Source organism: Bufo gargarizans, chromosome 11, assembly GCF_014858855.1.
Source record: "Bufo gargarizans isolate SCDJY-AF-19 chromosome 11, ASM1485885v1, whole genome shotgun sequence".
Taxonomy (NCBI): domain Eukaryota; kingdom Metazoa; phylum Chordata; class Amphibia; order Anura; family Bufonidae; genus Bufo; species Bufo gargarizans.
The window spans coordinates 98596446-98610016 of record NC_058090.1 but is presented as its reverse complement, the minus strand read 5'-3'; the positions used below and the strand labels follow the sequence as shown (position 1 = coordinate 98610016).

The following is a 13571-nucleotide window of genomic DNA, read 5'->3' as shown; positions in this document are numbered from 1 at the left end:
ATCGATGCAACATGGGCCCCAAAGAGACACGATATCTCGGAAGACCCTCGGATCCAACCTCCAGTCGCTGGAGTCCGAAATGCAACGAGAACTCCAGTCGGCCAATGTGTTGTGGAGTCCAGGAATGTACTCCGCCACGACTGAAATTCCCCTGGAAAGACAAAACTCCCAAAAATCTTTGGCCAGATAGGCCAAAACCCTGGACCGCGTTCCCCCCAGGCAATTCACATAACGGACCGCAGAGACGTTGTCCATACGAAGGCGAATACACGCCCGTACGGACCCCTGAGCAAAGCTGCGGATCGCGAAAGAACCCGCTAAGAGTTCGAGGGCATTGATGTGAAGATGAGTCTCCTCTGGAGACCATGCTCCACCCGTGGATACTCCCTGACAGTGTGCTCCCCACCCCCTCAGACTGGCATCTGACTCGATGACCAGATCTGGAAGAGGACCGAATATCGCCCGACCATTCCATACCGACAAGTTGTGTATCCACCACGTCAATTCGTCCCTGGTCTCCGTGTCCAAGACAAGAGTGTCTGAATAAGAGGCCCCTGCCCGAAGGTGAGCAATCTTCAGCCTCTGTAGAGCCCGATAATGAAGAGGGGCAGGGAATATCGCCTGAATGGAGGAAGTGAGGAGACCGATCAGTCGAGCAAGGTGACGGAGAGATAACTGAGGAAGCAAGAGAGCATGCCGAATCTCCTTGCGTATCGATTTGACCTTGGCCAAGGGGAGACTGAGGGACTGATCCAAAGAGTTCACGGAGAAACCGAGAAACTCCACCGAGGTGTCCGGGACCAGACATGATTTTTCTAAGTTGAGAACAAAACCCAGCCCCTGAAGCAGGGACTTGGCCATCTCTAAATGATACAACAGAAGGGAAGGCTTCTGGGCCATGATCAGGATGTCGTCCAAATAAATAATTAGACGCACCCCTCTCGCCCTGAGCCAAGCCACTACCGGCTTCATGATCTTCGTAAAGCACCACGGGGCGGATGACAGGCCAAACGGGAGGCAAGTAAACCGCCAAGTTTGTCCGTTCCATAAGAATTGCAGGAGATCTCGAGATGGAGGAGCTACTGGGACCGTTAAATACGCATCCTTCAGATCCAGTTTGACAAACCAGTCTCCCGGCAAAAGCATATCCCGGAGCAGATGGATGCCCTCCATCTTGAAATGCCTGTAGCGAACGAAGACATTGAGATGTTTGAGATTTATGACTGGCCGAAACTGGCCACCTTTCTTTTGTACCAGGAAGATACTGCTCAAAACCCCTGAGAAGGGATGGGGAGACAATTCTATGGCCCCTTTGAATAGAAGGGATGACAGTTCTGAATCTAGGAGCGACTGGTCCGAGGTCGGACCCCCCCAAACAGCGGGAAGGCCCTGAGGGGTGGATACTAGCTCGATGGTAAAACCCCGGACCGTAGACAGGACCCACTGGTCTGAGGTGATTCCTGACCACACATGGAAAAAGTGACGGAGTCTTCCCCCAACCTGCTGGGAACTCAGGGGCGGCACACAAGGAGGACTTACCATATGGGCGCCTTGAGCCCGGAGTGCCACGGAAACCTCTGGAACGGGAAGGACCTCCGCGGGACGGAAAGAAGGTGGGTTGGTACCTGGAGTCCTGCAGCGACTGTCGATAAGTATAGGAGCCACGGCCCGTGCCTCTAGGCTGAAAGTTGGAGCGGCCGGACAATCGGCCCCTAGGATTGCCGGCCCTGGAGGAAAAACGCGCCTGAAAGACGCGGCGCATGGAGCTCTGCGCTTTATCAAGGGCCGTAAAGGCGCCAACATACTTCCTCAACTCTTTTATGAAGGGGTCCCCAAACAATAGGCCTTGCGCCTCTTTCCCGGATTCAGTCAGGGATAAATTTGCCAATTTAGGCTCGATTTTCATTAAAATGGCCTTTCTTCTTTCAATGGCTATTGAAGTATTAACATTGCCAGCTAGGCAAATTGCTCTTTGGGCCCAACCGCTCAGATCCTCAGGATCTACCTGGGTGCCCGCTGCCTTAGCAGATTCGGCTAGGTCAAAAATTTTGGCCAGCGGACCTGTCATATCCAGTAATTTATCCTGACAGGCCTTTAATGCAGAATCTAAGCCTTTACGCGGGTTGAACCCCGTTTTGGCTAGAAATTGCACCACTTTTGGGTCCACACTAGGTGTCTCACAAATTTTGTGGGGGATCAGGGGACGTGGGCACTCTGCCCGAAGCTTACTGCGAGCTTCCTTGGAGAGGGGAGTACGAATCCTTGCTTCCAAGTATTGCGCCACATGAGTGGCGGGAAGCCATTCTGAGGACCTAGGATGGTGTAACTGGTCCGGATTAAATAGGGGGTCACCCATGGGATCCAGAATAATGTCCTTGCCGGACTCTAAAGGGTCTGCATCGGTCCCCGCTGATTTAGACGGGTCCTCCTCAATAGCAGGATCCACTGCCACATCATGTAAATTATCATCCCCAGAGTAAAGGGGGTAATCATCATATGCCTCCTCAACGGACTCTGCGTCCGAATCAGATACCTGCTCCGGTAAGGACCGGGCGGTCTTCCATGCACGTGCCCTTTCTGCCGGGCGTGAATTAGCTCTTTTGCGCGATTTGACTGCGCATTCATTGGATGGGCCAGAACCCACATTCACATTTGTTCTGGAGGCAGGAGGGGGCATAACAGGGTTAGTTTGAGCCCTTAGGGCCTGGGATATAGTGTGCGATAAGGACTCTGAAACTGTCCCCATAGCAGCAACTATTGCATCAGAAATAGACTGCTGGAGATTAGCAGCCTGCAATTCCTGAACTGGGGCATCATTAACCCTATGAGGGGGGGAAGGTGAAACCTGACTGGTTCGTCTCACCTGTACAGAGCTGGCCGGGGACACAGGGACCATAGACATTATGCAATATATACCTGAGGAGTAGGTCACCCCACCAGATAGAAAAAGAGAAACGCTGGCACAGAGAGCAACAGTAACCGACGAGCGATGCGGACAGCGCACTGCGATACAGTGAGCCGACGAGGAGCGCAGGGGTAAGACTCCTCCCCTTCCAAGAGAGCGACCAATGAGAAGACAGGGAGGAGAAAGATGGCGCCCGAGAATCTCGCCCAGAAACGCGAGATCTCGGCGTCTGAGGGGAAAAAATCAAAGATGGCGCCTGAGAATCCCGTCCGACGAGATCTGAGACGCCGAAGCCCGGGAAAACAGCGCGGGAAGGCACAGGTAAGGAGAGGGAACAATGGAAGTTAAAATGGCCGAAATATGACTAAGGGCTAAGGAAAAAAACGGCACCGAACAGCCGGAGACCGACCCGGTGCCACAGGGGTGAAACGGAGGGGACCGCAAGCGGTACAATTAACCCCTACAAGGCGAGACAGACCGACAGGGTACAGAATAAGGAAAATGGCCCTGAAAGATAGCACTAGGACCCCTGTTCCCAAAGGAACTGGGGTAATGGATATAATCCAAACACAATCTCACAAAAGGGGTACCCTTCAGAAACTAAAAGGGAGAAATCAATAAGACAAATAACATGAAATAAATTTTAGACCACTTATCTGAGCTGGAGCAGCAAAGAAAGAGGAAGTGTCCAGCCAGTGATGTCCCTTATATAGGGGTAGAAGGGGTGGAGCTGTTACCATGGATATTCTTATTGTTTTTTTCTTCAATTGTCTTTGCTGCTATTTTTCAGTAAAGAAAGAGTTAAGCAAATATGAGCCTCCGTGTCTTGTAATAAAATTGGGGCTCTGCTGGTATAACGGTGGTATTTTCTTTTCATGACCATTTGGCAGTAATTAGTTTTGTACACTGACCTGGAAGGTGAGAGAAAGCATTGTGGATGGAAATATTAAAATGTCAGGGCAACTAATATTGTGTTGAAGCTCGTAATCTTATCACATGGTTTGCAGCACTAAGTTCAGCTCCACTAAATCTTTGCCAATGATCCGGTCAGCCAGGATTCAGACTGAAATGCCAGCCTGAAGGCTACGTGCTAATGGCATCAGTATTGCCTATAATATATCAGTGCTGAGTCAGTAATCTGACCCTGGGTCAGGGCAGAAAAAGCAGTCAGGTACTCGGTCCAGCTATCTATAAGGCCCTCAGGAACTCTCCCAAGTATCTGTCCATGAGACCTCTATTACTGCTTTACACCCGACACAGATGACCGGGCCTGAAGTTATCACTGAACTTTATTACCTTACATTCCACTTTGGAGGCTCAGCAGTTGTGTCATCATATGAGGCTGCTGGCCATCCCAAAGAGCATCCGCACTACACAGGCATGGGATGTTAGGAGACTTACATCTGAGACTTGCAGAATAGTGAGTGCAGCTCTGGAGTATAATACAGGATCAGTAATGTATGTACACAGTGACTGCACCAGCAGAATAGTGAGTGCAGCTCTGGAGTATAATACAGGATGTGACTCAGGATCAGTACAGGATAAGTAATGTATGTACACAGTGACTGCACCAGCTGAATAGTGAGTGCAGCTCTGGAGTATAATACAGGATGTGACTCAGGATCAGTACAGGATAAGTAATGTATGTACACAGTGACTGCACCAGCAGAATAGTGAGTGCAGCTCTGGAGTATAATACAGGATGTAACTCAGGATCAGTACAGGATAAGTAATGTATGTATACAGTGACTGCACCAGCAGAATAGTGAGTGCAGCTCTGGAGTATAATACAGGATGTAACTGAGGATCAGTCCAGGATAAGTAATGTAATGTATGTACACAGTGACTGCACCAGCAGAATAGTGAGTGCAGCTCTGGAGTATAATACAGGATGTAACTCAGGATCAGTACAGGATAAGTAATGTATGTACACAGTGACTCCACCAGCAGAATAGTGAGTGCAGCTCTGGAGTATAATACAGGATGTAACTCAGGATCAGTACAGGATAAGTAATGTATGTACACAGTGACTGCACCAGCAGAATAGTGAGTGCAGCTCTGGAGTATTATACAGGATGTAACTCAGGATCAGTACAGGATAAGTAATGTATGTACACAGTGACTCCACCAGCAGAATAGTGAGTGCAGCTCTGGAGTATTATACAGGATGTAACTCAGGATCAGTACAGGATAAGCAATGTAATGTATGTACACAGTGACTGCACCAGCAGAATAGTGAGTGCAGCTCTGGAGTATAATACAGGATGTAACTGAGGATCAGTACAGGATAAGTAATGTATGTACACAGTGACTCCACCAGCAGAATAGTGAGTGCAGCTCTGGAGTATAATACAGGATGTAAGTCAGGATCAGTACAGGATAAGTAATGTATGTACACAGTGACTCCACCAGCAGAATAGTGAGTGCAGCTCTGGAGTATAATACAGGATGTAACTCAGGATCAGTACAGGATAAGTAATGTATGTACACAGTGACTCCACCAGCAGAATAGTGAGTGCAGCTCTGGAGTATAATACAGGATGTAACTCAGGATCAGTACAGGATAAGTAATGTATGTACACAGTGACTGCACCAGCAGAATAGTGAGTGCAGCTCTGGAGTATTATACAGGATGTAACTCAGGATCAGTACAGGATAAGTAATGTATGTACACAGTGACTCCACCAGCAGAATAGTGAGTGCAGCTCTGGAGTATTATACAGGATGTAACTCAGGATCAGTACAGGATAAGTAATGTATGTACACAGTGACTGCACCAGCAGAATAGTGAGTGCAGCTCTGGAGTATTATACAGGATGTAACTCAGGATCAGTACAGGATAAGTAATGTATGTACACAGTGACTGCACCAGCAGAATAGTGACTGCAGCTCTGGAGTATTATACAGGATGTAACTCAGGATCAGTACAGGATAAGCAATGTAATGTATGTACACAGTGACTGCACCAGCAGAATAGTGAGTGCAGCTCTGGAGTATTATACAGGATGTAACTCAGGATCAGTACAGGATAAGCAATGTAATGTATGTACACAGTGACTGCACCAGCAGAATAGTGAGTGCAGCTCTGGAGTATTATACAGGATGTAACTCAGGATCAGTACAGGATAAGTAATGTATGTACACAGTGACTGCACCAGCAGAATAGTGAGTGCAGCTCTGGAGTATTATACAGGATGTAACTCAGGATCAGTACAGGATAAGTAATGTATGTGCACAGTGACTGCACCAGCAGAATAGTGAGTGCAGCTCTGGAGTATAATACAGGACGTAACTCAGGATCAGTACAGGATAAGTAATGTATGTACACAGTGACTGCACCAGCAGAATAGTGAGTGCAGCTCTGGAGTATTATACAGGATGTAACTCAGGATCAGTACAGGATAAGTAATGTATGTACACAGTGACTGCACCAGCAGAATAGTGAGTGCAGCTCTGGAGTATTATACAGGATGTAACTCAGGATCAGTACAGGATAAGTAATGTATGTACACAGTGACTCCACCAGCAGAATAGTGAGTGCAGCTCTGGAGTATTATACAGGATGTAACTCAGGATCAGTACAGGATAAGCAATGTAATGTATGTACACAGTGACTGCACCAGCAGAATAGTGAGTGCAGCTCTGGAGTATAATACAGGATGTAACTGAGGATCAGTACAGGATAAGTAATGTATGTACACAGTGACTCCACCAGCAGAATAGTGAGTGCAGCTCTGGAGTATAATACAGGATGTAAGTCAGGATCAGTACAGGATAAGTAATGTATGTACACAGTGACTCCACCAGCAGAATAGTGAGTGCAGCTCTGGAGTATTATACAGGATGTAACTCAGGATCAGTACAGGATAAGCAATGTAATGTATGTACACAGTGACTGCACCAGCAGAATAGTGAGTGCAGCTCTGGAGTATAATACAGGATGTAACTGAGGATCAGTACAGGATAAGTAATGTATGTACACAGTGACTGCACCAGCAGAATAGTGAGTGCAGCTCTGGAGTATAATACAGGATGTAACTCAGGATCAGTACAGGATAAGTAATGTATGTACACAGTGACTGCACCAGCAGAATAGTGAGTGCAGCTCTGGAGTATAATACAGGATGTAACTCAGGATCAGTACAGGATAAGTAATGTATGTACAAAGTGACTGCACCAGCAGAATAGTGAGTGCAGCTCTGGAGTATAATACAGAATGTAGTTTCATTCTAGCGATGAGCCATAAAATGTTTTTCACTGTAGTTTTGATGAAATACAGCGTCCTGAGGCCACTGCCCACAACTCTGTCACAACGTATGCTTTCTACCCCCATATAGGGTTGATGATTCAGTGTCTTGCCTGTGTTTGCTCATGGTTCCTATACACAGAAGGTTAACCTGCTCTGGTTCACAGTCGGTCAATTTTCTAGTTCAGTAACCCCCTAAGGATTATAAAGCTGCAGGGTCTCTTCTGCCGGCCCCTGGAATGTGCTTACTGCCCACCGCCCGAGCACAGAACAAAGAATATGTAATAGTCAGCAAACGTTCCCCTCCGCATCCTATAATACCGGATTATAGCATCCTATCAATGTGGCGTATAGAATTATCTGTCATATACTTGTGTCTCTTAATTGCTTGGGGTTAATTATTGAGTAACTGAGATTGCACGCTCTTCATTACCCATTACTGGTTAAGACTATCATGTTGAGCTCTACTCCTCATGGGTCCAATAATCTGTCCTGACACACTTCAAGCTCCAAATTCTTACTGCCTGCTGCCACCACTAGAGGGCGCTGATAAATCTGTACGCTGTGAGCTCCCTCTAGTGGCAGCTGCAGGTAGCCAGAATATTTATCAGGGATTAGAAGCTCTACTTAAAACGTACAACTGGAGAACCCCTTTAATACCTATGTATATGTAGTCTGGGAAACCCCATGGCGGGCTCTCCTGCCGTACACTTGGTCTTGGTTTAGGGGTTCGTCAATGATTTGCTATTATTATTATCATACGTTCTTCTTCACTTTCCAGCTACACATCGTCCATTACAACTCAGACAAGTTTCCGGATATCAATGAAGCCAAAAGCAAGCCGAACGGACTGGCCGTACTGGGGATCCTAATAGAGGTGAGGCACAAATGTCCGTAAATAGCAAATTTCCCTCCTCCCCACAGATAAAATGTAATGCAGCTCTCAAACTACAACTCCCAGCATGCATACTCGCTCGGCTGTTCTTCCTTAGAAGTGAATGGAGCATGCTGGGATGTGTAGTTGTTTACAACAGCTGGCGTAGCGGAGTCACTGACCCCCAGATGAGCACATTATTATTGGCGCTCACGTGATTGATACGCGGTTATAGCTGAGCTAAAGGGTCACATGGCTGACAACAAGTTTCAGGTCATTTGCAGTCTGTTTCCAAGGGCAACCAGCAGAATATTGAAAGCAGCTCTGGATGTGATTGGATAAAACGACTCGAAACAACTCATAAGAACAACTTTAATTCATGAGACATTTCTAGAGCGAATAAATATTAAAGGGTTAAACATGGCTGCTTACTACCTGTCGGGAGGTTGCGTCTGGCGCTGTTTTTTGGTAGAAAGCAGCCATGTTTTTCCAATCCTCTACAAACCCATTAACGTAAAGGACAAGGTTAGAAAAATATGGCTGCATTATACCAACGGAGCAATGCTGCAATACCACCCACAGCCTGTGGATAGGAGTGGCGCTGTCCTGTAAAACGCTTTCATGTCGGTTTGATCTTTTTTTGTATTTCCTATAACAGACAGGAGGCGAGGATAATGCAGCCTATGGGAATATCATTAACTACCTGGACAAGATCACCTACGCAGGTAAGAAGACTCTGCGGGCAGACATGTTTGACATGGCTTCCTTGCTCCTGCTGAAGCTCCACCTCACCAGGTTACAAACACTGAGACACCGTGAGAACAGAAACCCACCAGTACCCTCATCATCCTCTGGTCTGTAATCAGCCTGTGCACCAGAGGTGTCATGAGGAGGCCAGAGGCCAATGTGACGCCCACCACCATCTTAAATGTGGTGCGTGTTGGCTCTTCCATTACTGTGGGGCAATGAGGATGGCATTCCTCCACTGCCTTGGTCCTCTCCCAGCAGATGCTGGGCAGGGAATACAGTGAGAATGTCCCCTCTGCATTGTCATCCCACTTACATCCTTACCTGGTGGGGGCCTCTCTGCACATGTCCTTCTGGTACAAGTCGGCAAGAATTGGGGCCATCTGCTCTGTCCTCCTCTTTGCCTACATCACACCTATGTCTGTGACATCTCCTGCAGACCAGAGCGTGTCCGTTCCATCCTTCAATATCGAAGAGCTGCTTCCTGAGGGTCTGGACCAGTATTTCCGATATGGGGGATCCTTGACAACTCCCCCCTGCTATCAGAGCGTGGTATGGACCGTGTTCTACAATAAAGTCCGCATCTCGGTGTCTCAGGTAAGTGAAGGCCAAATCCTTGGTGCTCGTAGCAATTAAATACAACTCCCTGCAGTTTTCATACACCTTCTCTTCTGCTGTGCTTGTAGATGGAGAAGCTTCAGACAAGGCTTTATTCTACCAAAGTCAGCTTTCCCTCAGACGTCCTGCAGAGTAATGTCCGGGACCCTAAGCCGCTGAACCAGAGGACCGTGTATTCCTCCTTTGTGATACGTGAGTGAGAACAAGTCCAAGGTCCTACATCCCCACCCCAACGTCCTTCAACCATGATAAGTCACTCTACTTATATTATCCTCGTTGTTCAATGGACAGCAGAGGTCTGGTGTCACTACCATCTGCACCTATGAATCTAACATCCCGGCAAGCTCAGCTGTGATAGGTTCCAACATGCCCTCCGGTCAGATGTCTGTAGACCACTTATCTTATGTCACATCTGACCGGATTCTGCATCCTTCTAGGTTCACTTATGGCCGTATCTAACATTCCAACACATCCAACCAAGAAAGATCCATCATGAGCTCAACCCTGCAGGTGCATCCTCCCCCCTCCCTCTATAAGACGGTATAATACTGTCCAAAATCCCTTCAAATCCAGCTATGGAAGGGTCCAACATCTATATGGACCCACCTATGATAGAGTCCTACAACTAGTGAGGTTGAACCTAGTCTTGTGCACTATGATAGGATCCTATATCCCTTCACCTCCATCTCTGCCTCTCTGCATATCTAAGCCGTCCAGGACTTGTATCTCTTTAAAGGCAGTGTACACCTTTGGGGATTTTTTTTTTATAGTTGCGTTTTACTCATTTTGTTCCTAAAATATTTTTTTTTTTCAATTGGTCTTTATTAAAAATGTTAGGCCGTTTCTGAGATATAAGGGTTAAAAATCAATCTGCAAGCTGTCAGTGTGTTTTTATTTACGCCATATTCTTATCTGTTTGATAAGAATTGAGCAATAATGTGCGTTTATGAGGTCAGATCAGAGCTACACATGAGCCGTCAGATGAAGGGATTCTGACCGATTTTTAACCCTTTTACCCAGAGACGGCTGCACATTTAATTTTCAATTGAAAAAATAGTGATTTGCAGTGATGGCCAGTTCGCAGTGTTCGCCAGCGAACACATGCGGGCTGCCATCTTGACTCACCCGTCCGGCGAGGCACAGGTAAACCCTGCCGCGAGCCGGTCTGAAATCAAATGCGGTCACCGGGAGCAGGCAGTTCCAAGAACAGCCGCCGGGGGCCTTCATCGGGCTGTTCTCGGAACTGCCTGCTCCCGGTGACCGCATTTGATTTCAGACAGGCTCGCGGCACAGGTAAGGGCTTACCTGTGCATCGCCGGACGGGTGAGTCAAAATGGCAGCCCGCATGTGTTCGCTGGCGAACACTGCGAACTGGCCATCACTGGTGATTTGTGTCCCAAAATGAGCAAAACGCAATCATACAAAAATGTCCCCAGCCTTTAAAATCTCCTATAAATCTACGGATGGTATGGTCCAGCAGCCCATAATTTCCACTTGTCTGAATAGGCTTGTGTCCAAGGATTGTGCTGCAGCCAATCAGACAAATTGAATTGTACATTTCTGTACACTGTCCACTGTCCCTACACATCTAGATACGACATGGCCTATCTTAGTAATCCAGTTGTAGCGTGGATATAGTGTTGTAACTGTTCTTCTTTTCTTCTCCTTCACAGAGCCGGCCTTGTCTACAGGTAATGTCTCTTTATGATCTTACCGTCTCATCTCCACCGACTACACTTCTAGCTAATACAGTGGGCAATGGTCTGCACTCCCGTGACCACCTCTCTATTCATGGCAACATGTATGGAAAGAGTAGTCACCTTAACAGGACGCTGAGTGGTTGATGGAAAACCTAAGCAGGGAGAGAACAAAATGGAGATTTCATAGGGGTTGTCCGAAATCTTAATATTCGCAGGGGTCCGACTCCCAGCACCTGTGCCGATCAGCGGTTTGAAGAGGTTGCGGTGCTTTGGCGAGCCCTGCAGCCTTTCCCTAGAACAGGTATTTGTAGGTCACATGGTCTAGGTGCGGCTGGGCTGCAATACCAAGCACAGCCACTATACAGTTTACAGCGCTGTGAGCGGGTGTCGGGAGTCCTGAGGATAGGCCATCATTATCAAAATCTCAGAGAACCCCTTTAAAGGAGGATCTAATTATCCTCATCTATTAACCAGAGTGCGGAGGTCTTTCCTTCCGGAGGACTACTGCTTCTGCAGTGGTAGCAGCTAGAGAATAATGCAAAAATATATTTTTTTCACCCCATTAAGGTAAAATTCTTGGCATCATTTTTGGTTTGTTCCTGGGACTGCTGGGTCTCTCCATGGTTTTGTACTTTATCATCAAACAAGTGAGGTAAGAAACCTTGTCTACTGTATGAGAAAACTGCTATATAAGCGATTACCCCTCCCAGATATATATATACACACTCAGTATATTGTCTTTTATTCTGGGACTATTATATGGCATTGAATAAATCTCCAGTGCCAGGATCCCGCTTGCTCACACCCTCCGCTTGCAGTCAGCATATGTCACGTAGTAGTAAATAAATCATTGTGCACCACCTGCAGGCCGTTCTTGGTATTACAGTCGACGTGAAGTTCACATTGGTAAAAATAAACTAATTTCACGTTATAACCTTCCACAGAAAACACAGGGCGCTGACGCTGGAATCCTCTGAACATGCTGGCGCTGCCAAGGCCTAAATGAAGGCTTCAAAAGTTAGCGACACTCTGCTCCCACACCGGGGCCGCTATCAAGACTGTGAATTTTTTATTTTTCTGAAGATGCTGCATTTATAACGGAAACTCTTGGTATTCACTATATGGACTATTACTCGGGCAGGTGCCCCACCGATCCCCGAGGCACCACCGCTACCTGACCCTCCCGCCTGCTGATGAGGACCTTCTATCCGGCACACAAGGTCTTCCTCAGGAATTACAGACTCACAGGACCTCTCCTGTCTCAGCCATATTGGATTATAGACTTGGACTTTACATTACGTGATCATGTTGTATAGTTCAAGGGCTCATCCGGTGACATGTCACCCGAGCCTGAAGAAAAGTTCTGCCACTTTCCAACAGACTTTGTGTATCAGTTCTTTAAGATGGCTGCTTGCTGTCAGTGAATAGGAACACTCATAGCGGAGCGTGTTACAGTTGTGAACTGAACAGGACTCAGGACTCAGTCTGGATTCCAGGCTGTGACCAGATAGAATTGTAACAAACGCTCAGCTGTGAGAAGCATTAGGTCTGTACAGAAATGTTCCTATTCACTGATCGAAAGCGGAAATCCAGAAGCTGTCAAGGAACTGAAACACAAAAGGAATGAGTCAGTAGAATGACTTTTCAGTGTAGTGTGGGTAAAGAGGTTGTCAATCTTCGGGGGGGCTTTCTTCAGACCTCTCCATGTTGCCAGACCTGTGGACAGTGGTGAAAGGTCCCTCACGTGTCACGGGAGACGCCTGACACTGAAGGAACTGGAACCCGGTGGCAGTGACAACCACATCTACCAGATTCTCAATAAGTGTCTGATAGATCCGGGTCCTACCTCTGAAGCAAGCACCATCTCCAGAACAGGGGCCCAGACCTCTCCCACGTGGGAGACTAGAGGGAGAGGATAGCCCATAGTGTAAAATACATATTAAAGTATACCCCGAACCCCAGTCCGATGGATAAAAGTGCCTTCAGCTTCTCCCTGATTCCTGTAGAATATTCTACAAGTCTACGTGCCAGCAGCCTCTGCAATACTTCGAAAATCCAATGCTGGAAAACAGGACAATTTTTGACAATAAGTGTTTGTACTCAGGAGCATGTGCACACATCTGAGGTATGAGGCTTGCTGTGCCCCATCTCTTCAGGCGCAGACTGTAATTGGTGCCCAGGTATGTGTCAGCAGCTGTGCCAGTCCAAGTCTCGTCTGTGTTACTTCTGTGCCCGATCGTTTCATAATTACCGGTAATAGTAAAGCTCTGTAATTAAAAAGTTCTCTCTGTTCTAATCAACAGGTACAACATGTACAGGTTAAAGGGTGGATTAAGCGTCATTTACGTTTATATATAGAGTGGAGTCACAGCGTACACACTACACATCACTAATCCTGTACTGATCTGCGTTAAGGCGGCCATACCCATGAGTCTGAAGTGGATCCAAACCGACCATTTCAACCAAAACAAATGTTCGGCC

General features: G+C 47.1%; 1 protein-coding gene across 2 annotated transcripts in view; it reads left to right on the top strand.

Moving 5' to 3' along the window:
• CA14 (carbonic anhydrase 14) overlaps positions 1 to 13370 on the top strand; it is a 49476-nt gene extending 36106 nt beyond the window's left edge. For both annotated transcript variants that reach the window (XM_044272126.1, XM_044272124.1), the window contains 7 exons: positions 7933 to 8028; positions 8684 to 8750; positions 9212 to 9369; positions 9459 to 9582; positions 11064 to 11081; positions 11658 to 11742; positions 12035 to 13370. In XM_044272126.1, coding sequence (XP_044128061.1) covers positions 7933 to 8028; positions 8684 to 8750; positions 9212 to 9369; positions 9459 to 9582; positions 11064 to 11081; positions 11658 to 11742; positions 12035 to 12092 — 606 coding nt within the window. In that variant the 3' untranslated portion in view covers positions 12093 to 13370. The remainder of the gene's footprint in view (positions 1 to 7932; positions 8029 to 8683; positions 8751 to 9211; positions 9370 to 9458; positions 9583 to 11063; positions 11082 to 11657; positions 11743 to 12034) is intronic.
• Positions 13371 to 13571: the final 201 nt, after the last annotated feature.